Genomic DNA, 20,855 nt, shown 5'->3' on the forward strand with positions numbered 1-20,855 from the left:
CTATATTCCGTACTTATTTAAGAAAGGGAAACTACAAAATTGTTTTCCATTTGATTATTATCAGTGAAATATTAAATACAGTAAACTGGATGAGAGAAGATGCTCATTGTGCCTGAAATCTTCTCCTGTTCAGCATCTCTTTCTTGCAATGTTTGTTTTTTATCTGATACATTCTCACACAATACTGTCTAGCGAGTCTAAACTCTGTGTGCTCTCTAGTTAACATACTAAAAGGAACCCCCAGACCACTTACATCAGGAGTTCAGAACAATGCACCATAGACCACTTACATCCCACTGTCAAGAACATTCACACTTGTCCCTGCACCCATGCAGCAACTATCCTACAACTGAAACCTAAACCGTGCCGTGCCGTGCTGTGCCGAGGCGAGGCATGCCGGTGTTGTGCTGAAAAGAGACTGTTTTTTATTAATATAATTATGAATACAATAATGCAAGCACATGTAGAATTGTAACGGATTGCTTTTAAATTCTGCATAATATTCTCCGTGTTTGCCAGATGCATGTACAGTGAATTTGGTCAACATCACTCCTTGCAATAAAGAGTTATACTACTACACCCGGACCATAGCGGAAAAGGAGCCATATAGCTGTTATTTTGAAAATTGTAACCGGAAGTCATTAGTTTGATCCCGGCTGACTTGACGCTGATGTGTGTGTGTGTGTGTGTGTGTGTGCGTGTGTGTGTGTGTGTGTGTGTGTGTGTGTGTGATGCAGACAGACGCCGGCAGGCTGGATGATGGCGTTGACCGGGCTGCTGCTGGTGGAACTGTGTCTGTACGCCAGCTGTTTCGTGTGTGGAATTGTTGCCGCCGCATCTGTCACCATCGTCCAGGTAAGTCGTTTGACTTAAATACTCAATTATGATACTTTTAAAAACAAATCTTCATCCTCTTCCGGGTAAGACTCGCCTTTTTCAGAGCGCGCGTCTTCGCATGGAAACAGTTTAAAGTTCACGAAACAGCCAAAATGACCCTTAACGTCAAGTTTAATTTGTTTTACGTGATTTTATAGCTTTTGGTTTGAAGTTAATGTTCGTAGTTTTACCCTAAAACGAGCGTTATACCAGGTCATTTATTTGCGTCAACATGATTTACTCTGTTTCTACTCACACGGGAAAACAATAATTTCATACAACAGCGCATTTATCTGGACGCTACATACAATTGTATTTCTTAGTAATCGTCGAAAGCAGAGCGAAAAACGAGACAATAATATAGCACGTAGGTACAGACAGGCGCTTTCACTTTTACTCTGAGGTGAATCCCAGGTTTCTCCCCATCACTAGTCTCCACTGTTATATCAATTTTGGTTTATATGTAGATTCAAACATTTCAAGATGATGTTTTAGTAAGAAAAAAACAACAACTCCTCACCAGGAACTGCGCAAGCACGTGAGAAAAGACCATAAATGTGCTCACGCCCTAACAACAGTCATGTGTCCTGGCACAAATCCTGTTTTCCAATTATTGTGCTTCCACTGTGTGTTGTTGTGAGTCTGCAGGGTCAAAGCAAGATGTCAGGCAGGAATATACACTCACTGGCCACTTTATTAGGTACACCTATTTGCACGCACGCACACACACACCGTTACAAGATAGTGAATTTGATCTCATTTGAACCAACAACCCTATCCTGTATTTATTCCTATATGTACATTACATATTGATACAAATTCATACACACTCGAAAAATATTGCACTTTCTTATCACACTGAAAGAGAGAGAAAATAGTGCTTCATCATAGCTGAATTATAATCAATAAAACTCCCAATCTGCTGGGATTTTCATGTAGGGCTGTGCAATAAGTGGGTATTATAGATATGGTCTTAGATTTTGGATCTCGTCATATCATGATAATAAGGTGTCTGTTATGGTTTTAAAGGCTGTTGATTTGATAATCATCATGTATATTACATTGAGCACATTTGTGAAGTACACTAAATATTATCTATATTCATTAAAAATATACAATTGACACCATTATCTTTTCAAATAGCCACTTAATACCTCAATAACCCTAACCCTTAACACTTGTTTAACTTAAAGCCCAAGTTTTTTGTTGACCGTATTTATAGTCTAACATGTAAAAATATAGTTTTCTTTACATCAAAAAGCCATAACATCAAAAGAAATAACGCTGGTATTACCCAAAACGAAAGGTAATAATAACTGTATTTTAAGATCAGGTAATACAGATCATAAACATAGATATTTTATTATAGAGTGTATTTACAGCATAGACTCTTCACTAGTCTTTTAATGAGTCCAGAGAAACAACCTTTGTGCAGCTTTGTGTCCCCATAAGTTTCTTATAGTGGGATATAGACTAAAAATATACAGATATCATTTGTAAGTTATATCGCCCTGCTGCCATTTTCATTCACAACCACATCAAGGGTTTACAGCCAATAGTCTGGAAAAAAAGTAAATGGGTTAAAGTGCCTTGTTGATGTCAGATGTCGCAACTGAAATTTAAATAACTACTCGTTACGTCCAAGGTATGAAGAGGATGATCACTGAACGCACTTCTTTAGGCAGAAGACCAGATTTCTCTATCAAGTTGCACACAGGTTGTTGCTCCTGATGGACTCATGGAACATTTTCTTTTGAGATGTTTGCGCTTCTCAAAGGAGAGTGACAATACACTGATAACTGGATAACTGGTTTGTTTCTTTGGCTTTTTAATGGTGAATGATATTTAAATGTTAGAAAAATTGAAATTGACTTTATAAATATGGGCAAATTCTGCTATAACACAAATAATTAGGCTTCAAATGAAATAAGTGTTATTAAGTCACTTTTTAAAATGTATTTTTTTTTCAATTCTATGTATATTCAAATTAGTGCTGTCAGTTAAACGTGTTATTAACGGCGTTAACCTAAATCCATTTTATTCTTTTTAGCCCAGCAAACTTTGTAGTTTTTTTCACATGCTGTTGCAACAACTAGTAACTAGAAACACTACAACACCACACCAGATCTAGCTAGACCAGAAACAAAACGAAAATGGTGAGCCCTGTGCGCTTCTCTGTCTCCAAGCGGGCTCGCCGTATTCAATGCAGCCTGAATCATTTCTCGACGCACTCCCCACATCCAAGTAATGATGTATGCAGTGTTATCAGCCAAGCTGGCAGACCCTTGAACCGTAGTAAGGAGACCTCCGAATACCGCTAGCTCCTTTAGCTCGGATTAGCTCATTACGGCAACAACATAGTAAACCACGGGACTCCATTTGCAGGGGTCTCAAACTCAAGTGACCTTGGGGCCACTGAGCGTCTGGTGTGGCCAGTAGGGGGCCAGTCAAGTAAAAAACATTATAAGGGAAAAACTATTCATATGAGAATTAAATTCATAATATTACACCACAATATTGCAATTATAGATATTTCACAGAATTTCAAAATAAAGGTGTCCGTGTTGACCACTGTGGAAATATTTTGTGACAACAAAACCACATTGTGTAAGCTATATTCTGCACGTGTGGCATAGCACTGGACATCTCCACATGCATCATAAGGCCAAAAACAACTCAGTTAACACAGGCAACTCTTCCGTCCTCATTTGGGGTGAAACTTACTTCAAAATCAACCTGTCTGTAACTATGGGTCGTTTTTCAACTGGAATACACACAGGTGTTACTGAGGTTAGGGCAAAAAAACATGGTTAGGCAGTAAAAATAAAAATTAAAAATTAAAAAGGTGGTATAGTTAGGGAGCAGTGCTCTCGCCACTGAGCGGACTCCCAGTGACGACCCCAGTGAAGCTACTAGTTACCACTTCCAAGGTACCAGGTTGCTGTCATGTATACAACTGCTAAGGGCGCTGGTTTTGAAAACGTAGACATAGGTCTAGTTTCCTGCATACGACCTATATGTATATTTCATTGGAGGACAGGTTCTTCACAATCCAACTCATGCTGAAGCAATAACTAGCTCTATAGTTATTTGATGCTATAGTTTGTAGCATCAGACGTGCGGCCTATTCGGTGGTGAAAACCCTGGATTCAAGCATCTACTGGTTATTGTTACGTTCATATTGTTAATAAGTAATTTAAATGTTACAATAAGGCCTCAGTGTGGTACATCGCAAACACATGATGGACATTAAATCACTCATTACACCATGTAGAACGGGAATAAAAAAAAATCCCATCTACGCTAACAGAGAGAAAAAAAAAGACTGAGAATTAAATTGTGACCTTAAAATCAAATCATTACATTACATGTCATTTAGCAGACACTTCTATCCAAAGCGGCTTACAATGGAATTGAGTACAACCAGCCAGGGGTGGAGTCGAACCTTAATAATTAACAATCTGAAACAATGACTCAGTTATTGAAGTAACAGTTATTAATCCTTTACTAAATGAATGGTCAACTCTTCTAAATAAGCTTGCACGTTTTTCAATTTTTTGCTTTCTTTGCTCCACAGATGAATCGAAGTTGCAGCCATAACCATCCCTGCCTTTCTTTCCTTCCTTCCAGGGTAATTTCGGAGGTCAGTGTATGCTGTACGGTCTTGTTAGCTACAATGCTACAGCGAACCTCATTGGAGTCCAGTCATCCACCTCCCCGTCTCTGTGCTACTTTGTGTCGGCCATATCGGTCATGGTGGCCGTGGTGTGCTTCTCCCTCTCTCTGTACTGGGTGTACACACTCTGCATCGATAGGGAAGTGAAAAGGTGACTGCCATATTTACTCGGGATGGGCATGAGTATTCGATTATTCACTGTATATACTATTCGTTGTATATTAGAAAGATACAAAACAAAAGTTTAATCAATGATTGCATTTATTTATAAAAACAAATCTTTTCACTCCGATGACGACCTAATTTGTGGTACATCTATTACAATAAGGTGGCAGGCAGCAGCAAGCATTTAGTCTGTGGACTTAATTATAGAAAATTGTGTGATTAATTAGTTGATTTTTTAAATCGATTGACAGCCCTAATTTATATGTAATTTAATGTTCAATGTCATACATTTAATTCTGTGATCCTTACAACTAAATGTTTTATGATTAAAGCGATACAATGTAGCATTTTCTTTAACATGGAAAACCGTCTAACGATAATAATAATGATATTACTAGATAACCATATACACTAGTTTTAACCTGAAAAAAGTGGTTTTGATGCAAAAACATGGGCAAAACAGTAAGATATACAGGTTTTTATGTTGTATTAATTTGTTGTGTGAGCTGCTGTTTTGATATAAATGACATTAGGGCAGCAACTAACGATTATTTTCATGATTGATTAATATGTAGATTATTTTTGCGATTCATCGTTTGGTCCAAAAAATGTGCGTCTTGTGTAAAGTACCTAAAATGGATATTTTAGGTTGAAGTCCCTTCTTATAATATTACTTGAGAATGACGTTTACTTTACTTAAGCATCAAAAGTAATTTTCTGTTATAAAATGTACTTCAGTTGTAGAAGTAAAAGTATCAAATAGGTGAGTAGCTAGAATTGAGCGACAGTAGCTCAGCGGTAGTGTGTTGTCTTTCAACTGTGTGTTTGATTCCCAGCGTCCCCGTGTGTCCTTGGGCAAGACTCTGAACCCCACGTGGCTCCTGATGGCTGTGCTGGCAGCGTGTGAATGGGTGTGAAAGATGAGTGATAGAAAATGCACTGCACATAGCGCTGTATGATTGTTAGAGTGAACGGGTGAATGGCAAAATCTGTAGTGTAACTCAGCTATATAAAGTAATGTAATAATCAGCTGTGTAAAGTGCTATATAAATACTTACTTACCTACTCTTCTTCTTCTGATTTTATTTGGTACTAATGAGTAACAAACATCATTAGGGGAAATATATTGAGTAAAAGTACACAATTCGTAGCGTAAAAAATGTAGAGCAGAATCTTTTTAGAAATATAACTAAAGTAAACTTACATATATGTGAAGTATGTCTACTTTGTTACATGATAGCACTGAAAAATGTTGAAAAATGTTTTAAAAACCTGGAAATGATGATGTTCTCAAATGTCTTATCCACAAACCAAAATGGTTCTGTTGTAATGATTTATTTGATGTACGGAGCAGAGAAGGCTACATCACCCTAAATCAGGGGTGTCAAACTCATTTTTGTTCAGGGGCCACATACAGCACAATTTCATCTCAAGTGGGCCGGACCAGTAACAATAGTGACCAACAAGAACTCCTTTGTTTTTTCTCCTTTGTTTTACATTTAATGAAGGATATTTTAACAAAACATGACATTTCTTGAGAAATATAAGTGCAATTGCAACAATATCATGCCTAAATGTACTATTTGCACATCAAACTGGATCTATAAAGGCACAAACATTTAGTCACAGGTATCTAGAAGTGAAAAATATTGCATTTGACATTACGTTTAGATTGTAATCGTAGTGTGAAATTTTAACAAATACATCCTGTGGGCCAGATTGGACCCTCTGGCGGGCCGGTTCTGGCCCCCGGGCCGTATGTTTGACACCCCTGCCCTAAATAGACATGAAAGTGCTTGAATTGTGTGCTAGAAAGAAGGAATTGGTCCGGCAACCGTTTATCAAACTAGTCAAGGATTAATTTAGTAATACTGTATATTATTAATCGTTAAAGCCATAAATGACAAAATGCTAGAAAATTACAGTGGCAGCAAGATTATTGCATTGCTGTGTGAATGTAAAGAGCTTTGATGTGGTATATTATATGTCTTTAATGCAGAAATGTATTGTTTTACTATAATGGTTCATTCATTGTAACACAACTACTTTTATTTGCTTAAACAAGACAAAGACAAAATATAATGGCTGTTTGAAGGTTAACAGAGGAAGTTTCTCATGATGTATAACTGCAGGGTTCTCTTGCAGAAGTTGTTTTTATAGTAGCAGCACAGGCTTCAGAATCAATGTATTTTATTTACAAAATGGTCAAACTTTCCTCATTTGGTCAGAGGTTAAAAGAACATTTTATTTCTTTATCTTCAAAGCGCTGCTTCTGTCTGCACTCTGTTTCCCCCACAGGGAGCGTGTGTGGATGAACCTGATTGTGGCCATGTGCGGTGTCTTCCTGTTCTTCCTGCTCATCACGGGCTGCATGCTGAAGATCGGACGTGACTCTCTCTGCAACTCCATCACGAGCGCAGTTCCCAACGTTACCAGGTGAAGCACACACACACAAACCCAAACATCTCACTTGCAAATCACAACTGAAACTTAGGCCTGGTTCACGCTGGACTCTTTGCGGCTGCATTTTCATTTTATTTCTCATGAGAGACAATCTGTTGATAATGATATTGACATATTCTACCAGAATGATTACATAAAACTTCTCACTGAGGTTTTAGTGTCTGTATTATACCGTTTAAAATATTTTTATAGAGTGTAAATAGGAATCGTGTTCTGTCAGAGATGAGTCAAAAAGTGAAGTCAAATCATATTTGTGGTGTGGAGAGACATGAGCGAGACACACCACAGCCACAACACTCACGCCATGCATGTTTGAAGTGAACCCTGTTTTTATTTGTACCTTTAAATCCTTTAAAAACATCACACAGATCTGTCTTTGTCGTCTTCTCTCACTTTCTTTAGTCACTATGTTTTGTTTTTGGTAACACCCAGCTGATAAGACTAGAATAGGGTTCCCACAGGACAGGTCCTTGAAATCCTTGAAAGTTTGTGAATTTGAAAACAAAATTCAAGGCCCCAAAGTTTTTTATTCTTTTTTTAATCATCCTAAATAGACACAGGTCATTTCTTGTCACGACCACAGTTCCATGCACCCTGTGTTGCTTGATGTACATAGACTAGGCCTCTGCAGGACAAATGTTGAGTCATAATTGGTCAAATCAATAAAAGTGGACACCACGGGTGAACCAGCTCTTACAGGTTGCCCTCCATTCTTAAGCTGTGACAGCACATTCAGTCCTTCCTTGAAAAGTCCTTGAATTTAATGTCAACCAATGTGTGGGAACCCTCTAACATGAAATCTGTTTTTGTCTGTGAAGATGTGAAGAGGCCCAGACCAGAAAATGGGTCAGTCCACTGAATGGAGAGCGGTTCTACAACAGTCTGCACAAAGCTGAGGTCATTGGCTTGCATTTTATCTTCATCTTTATACAACCAGTTCTATGCTAGTCAACATAAACAGTCCGCTTTGATTGCTTGCCATGGAAAACAACTACATTAAGTAAGATTCTCACTGCCACATTTTCATGCAAGCAGAAATAACCCAGTTTTCATCTATTTGATTAAGATTTAATTGGCAAGAAATAGCCTAAGTGTATTAGAGAATTAGTTTTAAAAGTGTTTTCTTTAAATCGCTTTATGCTGCCGCAAAAAACACTATTTACTTAAAACCAAAATCATTGAACAAATTCCTTGCTTGTGCCTTCCTTGTTGTCTCCCTCTCAGACAGCGGTGTGGATCAACCTCTTCTTCTGGCTCATCATTGGGGTTCTGGTTGTCATTCAGCGGCGCCAGAGTCCAATGACAAAGGTGATCGTGGCAGGGTACGGCGGGCCAGCCGGCGGCCTTTTTGGTGACCCAGGTGTGACGGCTGCAGAGACTGAGCCATTCTTCCACCGTCCTGCAAGGCCACAGTGAGGACACAGGGTCACAGGAGCTGCAGTCACATGGAAAGTTTGAATACACTTGTATTTCAGGAGCTGCATTGTTTGTGTGAAGAGATTACAGAGACTGACTTTGTTTTGAATTGGGTTTGCTAAATAAACGTCTGTTGTGAAGTTTATTTTGCATCCATCCATCCATGCTTTTAAGAACATCTGTAGAACCATAGTTACCCATTATCCCTTCCTTTCCATGATCCCCATTTAACCCTCACGATGTACACAGTAACCAAACAACAGAGTGAAGGATAAGTGCTTCCTTTGTTGATAGGTCCAAAACAAACTACTGTACTACTACTACTACAAAAACAAGTGGTTAGGACCATTAACTCCTCAGAAAAATGTTTGCTTCATTTTCCCGCCTGCAGAGTCGCCCTCTGGTGGTTATTTGCTACTAGGCTTCACTTTCCAAACTGGAAAACTACCTTCAAAATTATTATTAGAAGAAGTGTCCACCATGTCCACATGTTGTCCAACACTGACTGGGAGACTTTCATTATAGAACATACAAATAAATGCCGTTTGAAAACCATTTGGAGCATTCACCAGTGTTGGTTATATTCTTGATTAATGGAGTAATCATGTCATCCATAAAATGTTGATCAAACCTGGAAATGATGTCAAATGTCTTTTTTTTGTGCACAAACCAAATGTTTTCAGTTTCAATGATTTCTTTTTTATATTTAGCAAAGAACAAGAAGAAATTCACATTGAACCCAATGAAATAATTATCAAAATAGTTAATCAATTTAATAATCATTTAATCAAGTAATTGATTTAGCCAAGATATACAAGTGTGAAAAGGATATAAGGTATTTAAAAAAAGATACATGGAATAAGAAATATTGTAAGAAAAATGGAACTGAAATATAAAAAAAGTATTATAAAAATGTTTTAATGATATTGATACACTGTATCAATGGACACCTTTGATAAGCAGAAATAAACGAACAAAAAACAGAAGTGCAGTGGTTTGTGTGTATGTAGTGAACTGACTGTGACACAGACTGGGTGACATATGAATGGTACTCCTGCAAAGCAGATCTTCCACAATCATAACCCGGTAACTGGGCAAAGCCAATTTCATTATAATGTTGTGGTCCCTCAAGTGACAGAGGAACACCTACAGTTAGGTGCTCACTGGTCAAGTCATTACAAAACATCCACGTCACATGTAACATCAACTTTTCTTTGACGTATGAAGCGCTCACTAAATGTTCTGATGGTGTCTTTTCCTCACTAAAGGTGGATTTCATGTAGTTCAGTGTCAATACCTTCCAGCCAAGGGTGGGGCAAAAGGACCTTGTTAGGACTTTGTTAGGACTTTGTTAGGAATTGTTAGGATTTGGTTAGGACTTGGTTAGGACTTTGTTAGGACTTGGTTAGGACTTTGTTAGGACCTTGTTAGGACTTGTTGTTAGGACCTTGTTAGGAGGACTTTGTTAGGACTTTGTTAGGACCTTGTTAGGACTTTGTTAAGACTTGTTAGGACTTTGTTAGGACTTGTTAGGACTTGTTAGGACTTTGTTAGGATTGTGTTAGGACCTGCTTAGCAGTCCTTTTGGCAGAGGTACGAAAAAACTAACAGTAAATAATAATTAATAATTCAAAAACTGTGGTTAACAGTTTGTATAATCTTTATATCTCTACATAATGTACATGTCATGGATTGTTGGTTGGAGACTTAAAAATCATAACCCCCATACCAGGACTTGTTAACGACACATCATAGTTTTAATATTTGCTATTTTATCTGTCATATTAGAAGATCACTATGAAAACATCTTTCAACTGGAAGGCTGTGGGTTCGATTCCCGGCGCTGTTCGTCTACAAACTGATGCTTCTCGGCAGTGCTGGCAGCATGTGAATGGGTATAAAAGATGTGTGATGGAAAATTTAAAAAAATATATATATTTTTTTAAATGTGTATTCCATAAGTGGCAAGTGTCCAAAACAAGATGAACAAGAAACAAGGAATTAACAATTTTTTTTTTGTTACAGGAATTACATGAAAGAGCAACACAGTGTGTGTGGACAAAAGTAAAAGGACCAACAACTGTGTGAAATGTACTGCCACACATGAAAGATGCGCAAGAAAAAGTGCTGCACATGTATGAATCATATTACAGATAACATTTCATTTAAACATGTCTTTATTGACCTGTTTATTGACTATTCGAGTAGCATTTTTGCTTGAAATGCCCTTGAAATAATTTATAAAAACATGAAAAAATTTAAATAAATGTGCTACACATTCAAATGTGTATTCAAATGTAGTTTAAAAACGCTAACTTCTCTCACTTGTTTGCAGGGAGTGCCGGTCAAGTATTTCCGTTTTTTCTGAAAGATCAAAAAAAACCAAACAGACAAGGACACATATGGACAATTCTATGCGAACAAAAGAGTGATAGAGAAGTTTGCATGTTGAAAGGAGAGGAGGCAAAATTCACATACAAAATAATGTCATGAGGCATGAGAATGGTGCTTTGGCGTGTCCTAGTGGTGATATGCGGTAACTGCATATCACCACTAGGCTATATAACCACATTGTGGACAAAAAAAAACAACAATCACCAGCCGCCACTGCGTAGCACCATGTTTATGAGGGTGAAATTCCTTCGTCATGTACCACACACATTTTCCATTACATACCCTGGTGATTACTGTACAAATAAAGGTCAAAGGTCAGATTTATTTACAACCCCTGTGTAATAGAGTGGTAGTGCTGCTTGTGTAGTTGCAGGAGTATTCCTCTAGAGGGCAACTTTGACCAAGATATTGTATGTGAAGTGTGTAAGTGAGTACAGGAGAAACTGCCATGTTGCAGCAGCACCTTCTCCGGGGTGTAATGATGCAAAGCGTTTTAAAAGTACGATTTAATTAAGATTTCTTAATCGCGCTTTTACAGACTTCTGGTTCTGACGCTTAATCAAACCCACGTAAATAAAATCAAAACGCTGCGAGCAGGGTTCGAACCTGCGCGGGAAGATCCCATTGGATTTCAAGTCCAACGCCTTAACCACTCGGCCATCGCAGCTGCGTGATATATACTATGTTTTACGTTATTTTATTCAGTCTGCCTATATACATATATTTGTTTTGTACAAATGAAGCACTGGAGGCTCTAACAGCAGATAAAACATGTTGATAAACTGATAATATCGTGTAGATAAGAACAGATTTACGCTGACAAATGGAAAAAATGGAAAGCTAAAGGGGAAGCGGGAGGCAACGTAGATACAGAAGAAAAAGACCAGGAGCAGATATATAACTTTATTCAACTGTTATATTACAACAGTTGAATAAAGTTTGTTGTTGGTTACAACAGTGTTACAAAATTCAAGCCATCATGGACGGTGTCTTCCTTTATTTCCATTGGATAGATAGATTTCCAAAGGCACATACAAAGGTTAATATATAACAAAAAATGGCTTTGATAATGCACTTTAAAGGCAACAGTGCTTAGATAGTAATTATAACAATAAACAGATAGAATGTTAGCTTTGCCTGCTAGAAAGTTCTACACCTCCCACTTGCCTACTTATTCACAACAACTAAGAATTTTAACTTTCAAAAGTAACATTCACCCACAAGTGGGTACATAAAGCTGCATTCTTGGGTAAGACCACCAGCTTACCAGATTTTGTCGGCCAATCTTCGACTGGACTAGACAGGAACTCGGGACTCTTCTGCCACCGCTCAATTAATTTCCCTTTGGAGCCCATCAGAGAGGGATCCATCCCAAGTGTCCTTAGTGAGCTTGCCAGCTTCCTGGGAGGCCTTCCTCACAAGAATCACACCTTTTTTCTGCGCAGGTGTTGTTAGATCGATGGGGTCGTACAATCCAGCGTTCTGGCCCAGTAGGACTTGACGAGTTAATGGGTTTGGTGCTTTTACATCCACTTCTCCTTCAGTAAGGTCAATCCCGGTTCTCATTTTCTTTCTTCTTTTAGAGAAGTTAATAGACGCCATCTCAAAGAGCTTGTCTTCTATGGCCCACCCCCAAAGCTTTGTTCCTTCCTTAGCTGGTTGGGCAACACCAGAGTCATTTGGCCAGGCTTTGCCTCATCCTTCCTCCCGCTTTGACCGGACCCAGGGCTTGAGGTAGAAGCCTCCTGCTTTCAGGATCTTCTCTACTCCCTCTAGGAGGATCCTCCTCCAGTCGACTGGCTTCTCATGGTATCTGGTTCAGCTCCACTCTTGTGAGCAATGAACCTTTGGCTTTTCAGAAACAGCACAAGCTTCTCGAAATGGTTTCCTGGGCAGGCGTAGTTCCTGGGGCTGCTTACGTGTGCAAGCCACTGGGTTATATTTATATAACAAAAAATGGCTTTGATAATGCACTTTAAAGGCAACAGTGCTTTGATACCAATTATAACAATAAACAGATAGATAGAATGTTATGTTAGCTTTGCCTGTTAGAAAGTTCGAGTGGTTAGTAATACAGTTTCCTTTGGGAAGAGTTATTTTTCATAAATTCCTTCTTATCTCAGCAGATATCTGTGGTCTTGTCTTGGGGTCTAACCCTAACCTTGAGGGCCATTAGTGAAAACGTTTTAGGAAACATTAAAAAAAAACAAAATTAGTTTCTGACTTTAATCTCAAACTGGAGAACCTGGCAATACAAATACTTTGTGAACATGCCTGGTACAGCACTAAAATGCAGCTGCACTTACAGAGACTCAGCCACTCCTCATACAGCATCACTATGGTGTTAAAAAAAACAAATACAAAGACTTGATAATCAGGATTAGTGATCTTAATGGCTCATAGACTGACTTTAATCTCAATTCTGGCCCTAAAGAAGTGAGGTGATTCCCAGTTATTTTTAACAGGGTCTTATTGGAACATGCTGTAGTTTGCATAGATCATGTGAAGCACTGTGATTTTCCTGGTGAAATATTAATATTTTCACAGTCACACTCTGATGTTTTTAATCTGTACTGCAGCCACCACCCTGCAGTACAGGACAATGTTTTTACTTGGCCATAATGATAACCAATGTAGATGTCTGCTCCCTGGAGGAGTTTCCTTTTCTCTCTCTATCTTTATGGACCTGAGGCACGTGCACACACACACACACGGGTTTACACCGTTGTTCTTAGTAGGACACAGCACTGGCTTGTTCCTAATCTTAACCATTTAATGCCTAACCCGAACAAACTAACCATTTACAAGGCATGTAAGTGAGCTTAACTTTGAATTTGTCTTGCTATGTAACTTCAAAGCATTGAAAAACTGTTTAACTGAAAGGCGTCATCACTTTCTCTGAATTGGACCTGGGGCAAAAACAAGGGTCCTGATACTGGCTGCAGGGGGCAGTATGGAGTCCCTGCTCGGTTTAACATACACACACACATCTAGAACTTTCTCCCATCTCCCCACTGCGTCTCTGGAGCTCAGCCACAGTGATCTTTGGGTTCTTTACCTCTCTCACCAAGGCTCTTCTCCCCCATTGCTCAGTTTGGCCGGACGGCCAGCTCTAGGCAGAGTTCTGGTCGTGCCAAACTTCTTCCATTTAAGGATTATAGAGGCCAGCAAAAATTATTTTGTAACCTTGGCCTGATTTGTGCTTTGCCACAATTCTGTCTCAGCTCTTCTGGGCAGTTCCTTTGACCTCATGATCCTCATTTGCTCTGACATGCACTGTGAGCTGTAAGGTCTTATATAAACAGCTGTGTGCCTTTTCTAATCAAGTCCAATTAATTTAATTAAACATAGCTGGACTCCAATAAAGGTGTAGAACCATCTCAAGGAGGATCAGAAGAAATAGACAGCACCTGAGTTAAATATACGAGTGTCACAGCAAAGGGTCTGAATACTATGGCCATGTGATATATCAGTTGTTGCTCTTTAATAAATTTGCAAAACATTTCATATTCTCTGTTTTTCTGCCAAAATAGGGGACTTTGTGTACATTAATAAGTAAAAAATCAACTTAAAGGATGAAGACTGAACACTTTAAGGGGGTCTGAATACTTTCCGTACCCACTGTAGTTAAAAACCGTCAGAGCTCTACAAACTTATTATTTTATCAAAAGAGGAAAAAGCTTGGAATAAAGGGTCATCGAGGAAGTCGGTTTTGGTGTAATGGGCACAATCATGACACAAACATTTACATTTGGTTTGACTGCAGCCCCTCAACTGCTGAAGCAGCTCTATCTCCTGTGGCTGTTTAAAATAGGACTCTTGACTCTTCAAACCATTGAAAATCTGGCTCCACATCTGAATCCACTTCAGCCTCTCGCAGTAATCGATCACTGATCCTTTGTTAACTGTTAAGTTAGGGCAGCAGAAATTGACATGGGGAACCCTGATAGCTCCATCATAAAAGAAGGTATTCACAAGGTATTTCCCAACATTCAAAGTTCTGAAAGTATACCCAGGAAACAACTGCTGTGTTGACTAGACCACTTGAATATCAGGCTAAGAAACTTTCAACATTGTTCTGTTAATGTGTAAATATGAAAGACTTCAACAGGGCCTGTGGGGCACCTGTAGTTTCTAGAGTTCTCAGCTGCTTTTGAAATAACACCATTGAACTGTTAGACATCTGAATGAAATGCTGCTGTACAGCCAAAGGTCATAAGAGGGTGACTGAGAGAATCTCCCTATGGTTAAACAGTAACAGTGTGAATGAGTTTATAAAGTTCTGATCTAACAGGGGGGATTCTTGGCTCATATAGTTTACTGTAACAATAACAATAAAATCCCTGATATGACGCAATGTAAAGAAAAATCATTCTTCCCCAATAACAAAATTATTGGGAAAACCTCTTCATGATGTTTTTATTCTGGGGAGCATCCCAGTTCTCTGGAAACCCCCTTGTCTCATGCCTGTCCCAGAGAGCTAGATGATTACAGACTATTCACTTTAAGGAGGTGGAGACCCATGTGATCTTCATCACATGGGTCTCCACCTCCTCAGACCCCAGGTCCATTAGGCACGTGACCCGCTCCATTCTGCCTACCAGGTGATCATCTACCGCCTCTCCAGCCTCTGAGATTGAGAGACAAGCGTATGCAGATGGAGGTTGACGCTCACCTTGTGTCCTGGCTAATGGACTACCTGACAGAGAGACCACAGTTGATCGAGCTGAAGGAGTGTGTCTCTAGAACGGTAGTCGGCAGCCCCCCGTAGGTAGCTTTAGCTACTGGATGCCTGAAATTTTCCTTGATCAGTACTGATGTTGGCATTTATAAATGGGACATTTTTGGTACTTAAGGTGCTGAGAGTGAAAAAAATATAAATGTAAATGTTGCATGAGGGTTAAAGGGCCATCCTCAAACGTGGTCATGTTCTTGTCTAGATATTCTATTCTTAGAAACACCACCTTTGGTACAGTCTTGAAAGAAGCTGTTTTGATTACTGTAGCAACCAGACTTTCCATGTGCAGTCGGACCTCTGTTTTATTCCAATCCAAAGTCCACTTTCATTGCATGTCTTTATCTTATTTTGTGTCATGCAGCTTTTGCCCCAGTGATGATGCATACACGTTTTTTTACCTCAAAACCCTACATCCCTATGGTTTAAATTAGGATTTACACATGACCATAGTAATATCTACATGTTCTTTTTGTTCATATAAAAACTTTGTCTGGTGTCTTGGCTCAATTTATCTAATCAATCCCCAGATTTTTAAAGCTACAGTTCGTAGCTGAATTACTATTTATTATAGACAGAGGGTCGCAGGTTGAATTCCCAATGGCTTAGGGCCCCATGACCACCAGGATCATTATGTTCATTCATAAAGTCTACCACTTTATCCTCCACATGATGGATGTGGGTGAGCTGGTACCAATCCCAGCTAACATAGGGCGAAAGGTGGTGTACCCAAATGTTTAAATGCACTTTTGTAAGTCGCTTTGGATAAAAGCGTCTGCTAAATGACATGTAATGTAATGTAATGTAATGTGTACACCAGAAACAAACAGCTATTCACTCTCACACACACACCTATGGTCAGTTATCTTATTTATTTTAAATTAATCATTTTGTTTGCACATCATAACAATAGTGAGTCTTTTCCAAATTTGACATAGTTTTCACACATTCTTAAACCATTTTGTTATCTTTGTTACAGTTCCATCTCTTTATTTTAGTTCTATACTGTATTTTGTGTATTTGCAATTGTGAATTACAGAGGTGCTGTTATTGGACTTTCATTGTAATGTTCCTTTTTAATGGACATATAATTATTTGTTATAGTTTCTTTTTCTAGATCTTTTTTGTTTCACTTTTGTTGCACTGTTGCAACTTTCTTGATAAAATTAGTAATAACGCCATATTCACCTCTTAGTATTGCGCCACTAAACACTAAATGAAAATCAACAAAAGACAATTCTTCTGATATTACTACCATTAAAGATTAAAGCCAATATAAGGGTGAGAACATTAGGATGCAAGCAACACAGTTACAACTGTGCAGAATTCCTCCGGAACTATCATGTAATTTACTTCTTTAGAACTTGCATTGACAAACGTCCCCACAATCTAATTTTGCTCTGGGCCCCATGAAAGCTCGGGCCAGCCCTGCCAGAGGGCAATGTGTGTATTCCCTACTAGTGCGTAATAATTGGTGTGTCCATCTATCCATTATCTACTGCCTTATCCTCCACCGGAAGGTGGCAGGGGGTGCTGTGCCGGTGTGTGCAATAAATTCTAATTCCAATCCTAGTTTGGTCCACATGAATTGAAAGGTATAGTGTTATTTGTATACTAACTCCTTAATCTGAAAACAAGCTCTGTCAAGCAGCACTGAGACAGGTGTTGGACAAATCTATCCCGCACAGTGCAGGAATGTCAGAAACACTAAAATGTTTGCACTGTTTTGCATTTTGCATTTTTTCACAGCCATGAATTTAATAAGAAATACTTGAATCCAACACCTGAGTCTTAAGCCTTTTTATTCTTTGTGTGTGAATCCTCCTTTGGTCATATTAAGCCCAATTCAGACAGGGTTATTTTTACATGGAGAAGTGGGGTAAGGTTATTATTATCAGAGCTTCTTGGTGATTTTAGTCCTGTCTGAAAGTGCTGAGTCAGGAACCATTACTGGACGATAAAGTAGGAAAGATCAAGGCGATTAATATTTCAGATGTCCTGCTGTAAAATTACTCTACTTACCCATGTAAAACGAATTTTATCCGAATAGTGCTTTAGTGCTTCATTTTCCTAAATGTCACACCAGAGGGAAAAGAGAGATTCAGTGTGAAGCACCAAATAACTTGAGTCCATTTGATCACGGGGCAATTACGTTGGTGACACAAGGGATGACAAATTATAAAATATTTCTTTATGGATTTTAGATGGCTTTTCCAAATCACCTTGATATTTGGCTGAATAATGTGACTGACATGTTTGAGCATATATTTACAGATCAAAAACCAACTGTTCACCCAGTCTGCAAATGTTTTTACTTCCACATATAAAGTCAAATTTAACCTCACATAGACTCACACACATGAACACAGACCTTACGCTAACAATATCCAAATCAATTAAAAGCCTAAATTTAACTCTAAAGCTCACTTAAACGTGAGTCCTCATCTTACAATCGCTTCTCATAGGAGTTTTGATTCCCCCACACACACATACACCGATTGTAATAAGAGAGTTCTCTGTATAATATCTGCACGATCATCTAGATTGCAAACAAGAAATTGTAATAGGTAGAGAATGTATGGTTATGATATGATTTTCCTTCCCTCCTCATACCAGTCACACCCAGATACAGTGGCCATAGCAACACCTTTATCTAAACCCGTAAAACACCTTAGTCACACAGGTCAGTATCAGATGATAAAGGTGGAGGAGGAAGACTTAAATGATGGTTTACAGTAAAGCGAGACTAAGACAAACAAGCAGAATGACCAAACTATAGGTGGGTGGATCTGGATCTTTCTGAATTAAAAAGCATGCTGTCAGTGATGAGGTAGCGAATGGTTCCAAATCAAACTAATCACACGGAGTCAATTGCAATTGATATTTATCCAAACCAACTTTATTTAAACAACCACAGTGATGTACAGAATAATTAATAAAAGACATAAAAGTTTACACAAGGCAATAAAATACATCTAAAAAACAACTAAAATCATTTAAAAGACATAAAACATGGGTAACAGGGGTAATATGGTTAAGTAACAGCCATACAATAAAACAGCAAATATAATAATACATTTATATTAAATTTAAGATGGCAGGCACAGATACAAACAGATTTAAAGACGTAAAACACAAATGCACATAATTACACAATATGAAACAAAGGGGGCAAAGAGCTAGATTAAAACAATTTGAATGATTTTTAAGAATAAAATAAACAAGTAGGGCTATCAAAATTAATCCTTGCGATTAGCCAAGATTAACGGGATACAAGAATTGAACACAGTTAGCGCAAGTTTTTTTTCTTCTGGTGTGTGTTGACGTCTGACAAGAAAGCTGTGAGCAGCTAAAGATGGCAAGTTCAGCCTGTGGTTGGAGAGTTCTCTTGTAAGCCTTAGAGAACCAGTACAATATTTGCAAAATCCTCTCAGTGAGGAGCAGAACCAGGAAGTATGTGACAATGTGCCCTCTGACACTTGACACCTGTCACATAATGGTAAGACAGAAGGAACAATCTCCAAAAAGTTTGGAATAGTGAAGGTGATGGACTACCTTATGTTGGATTAATTGACGTCTGCGGTTAAGCGAGCAAGATTGTATCGTAGCCAAATTGTTGCCCCTACACAAACTTTGAATTGTGATGAATCTAGATTAACGAATTTCAAAAGGTGAAATGAATTAGTATTAATTAGTTTTTAATCTATAGACAGAGGCTGTGTTCTAATAAGGTCAAAAGAGCAGCAGAAGAAGAAAATCTAAAGGAAGGGTTTACAATAGTTTTATCTTCAGATAAAAAAAAACTTTTAGAATAATACCATGCCATGTTACCCAGCAGATGCATTCATATGCCACCACTGTAGAAAGAAGATCATACTGTAAGTTATTATTATCCATACAGCTTGCCCTTTTCTGAGGGTCACATGAGGAGCCGGAACATACCCTGGACATCTCGTCCATATAGTGACAAATAACCATAAATATGAGCAAACATGAGAATATGCAGAAAGGTCTTTTTGCTGCAAGGCAACAGCGCTAACCAACTAACTATGCCCACCCACAACCTTCATGTGGAGTATAAAGTGGTAGACAAATGAATGAATTCATGAAATTAGGTTGTATCCCTCAAAAATGGTTTTGTTTTGTAAAATCAAAAGTGAGGTACACATTCTTAGCTTTATATTTATGTAAGAATAGTTGTTGAACAGTTTTATGCTCTCTTTTGTGCGAATGGTTTGCGGTGCTTTTCGCAGACATTATTCCAGACTCGTGAACATTTTCAACTATCTGATTATCTGGAACCTCATCTTACGCCAGACTGTCAACACTTAGACATCACAATAAAAACAGAACAATATGTTACAATTAGTAAGGGTTGGATTCTGATCATGATGCAAGTGCATTCCATTGCCTGTTGGTTCCCATTGGCCCATCTACTGTCATTTGGCGACTGTTTTGGTTTCCTAGGGGCACAGCAGCTATCCACCATCTTCACTTTTTATGAATACAAGAGTACAGTTGAATGCCCAATTCCCTGGTATATGTTGCCAGGTACATATGTTGCATATGGCTTTGGAGCAGTATTTCTTACTGCCAAAATGGCATTGTTTTGAAACAGACTGTTACATAACAGGATTGATGTTAGCTACCACAAAGAAGTTATTTTGAAGCTTACATTTAGCCCCTTTACTGTAAATTAGTACTCAGTAGTGCAGTTTTTTTTTATCCAAACCTAGTTTGGCATCATGGGTGGATGATTTGGGGTAGTATTGAGGTTGTATGGAAAACCCTGCTTAGCATTGTGTCGTAGCACTGATTCTATGCAAACGTTTGCATCAAAAATGTAAATTAGCCACAACCACCAGCCAATGAAATAAGACCTCTTGTGAGAATTCCTGTAGCAATAGAGATGAATATCATAGTGGCAGGTATAATGTGCAGGACTGGATATTCTGCTTTTGGCTTAAAAACGTGATAGGTGATGTGACCATGAAATGTGTCATTCTTGTCTTCCTGTCTGTGAAGTCAGATTTATATATATATATATATATATATAGAGAGAGAGAGAGAGAGAGAGTGAGAGAGAGAGAGAGAGAGAGAGATGTTCTTGTTATAAGCTGAGCTCAGCTG

The 20,855-nt window shown here is 38.4% G+C and overlaps 1 protein-coding gene and 1 non-coding gene across 2 annotated transcripts; one reads left to right on the forward strand and one right to left on the reverse strand.

The window, feature by feature from the left end:
* The first annotated feature begins 712 nt into the window (after positions 1-712).
* tmem179ba (transmembrane protein 179Ba) lies at positions 713-9,234 on the forward strand. The gene is made up of 5 exons (XM_044020245.1): positions 713-855; positions 4,507-4,703; positions 7,016-7,153; positions 7,999-8,077; positions 8,405-9,234. Exons 1-5 carry the CDS (start codon positions 757-759, stop codon positions 8,594-8,596), a joined length of 705 nt encoding a protein of 234 aa, XP_043876180.1. The 5' UTR covers positions 713-756; the 3' UTR covers positions 8,597-9,234.
* Positions 9,235-11,575: 2,341 nt separating this feature from the next.
* On the reverse strand, positions 11,576-11,657 carry trnas-uga. The gene has a single exon. It is a non-coding gene; the product is annotated as a tRNA-Ser (tRNA).
* Positions 11,658-20,855: the final 9,198 nt, after the last annotated feature.

Source organism: Solea senegalensis, linkage group LG3, assembly GCF_019176455.1.
Source record: "Solea senegalensis isolate Sse05_10M linkage group LG3, IFAPA_SoseM_1, whole genome shotgun sequence".
Taxonomy (NCBI): Eukaryota; Metazoa; Chordata; class Actinopteri; order Pleuronectiformes; family Soleidae; genus Solea; species Solea senegalensis.

Coding starts and splice junctions, on each gene's coding strand:
- tmem179ba (XM_044020245.1), top strand. CDS start 757: ATGATGGCGTTGACCGGGCTGCTGCTGGTGGAACTGTGTCTGTACGCC. Junction 856..4,506: donor CATCTGTCACCATCGTCCAG/GTAAGTCGTTTG, acceptor CCTTCCTTCCAG/GGTAATTTCGGAGGTCAGTG. Junction 4,704..7,015: donor ATCGATAGGGAAGTGAAAAG/GTGACTGCCATA, acceptor TTTCCCCCACAG/GGAGCGTGTGTGGATGAACC.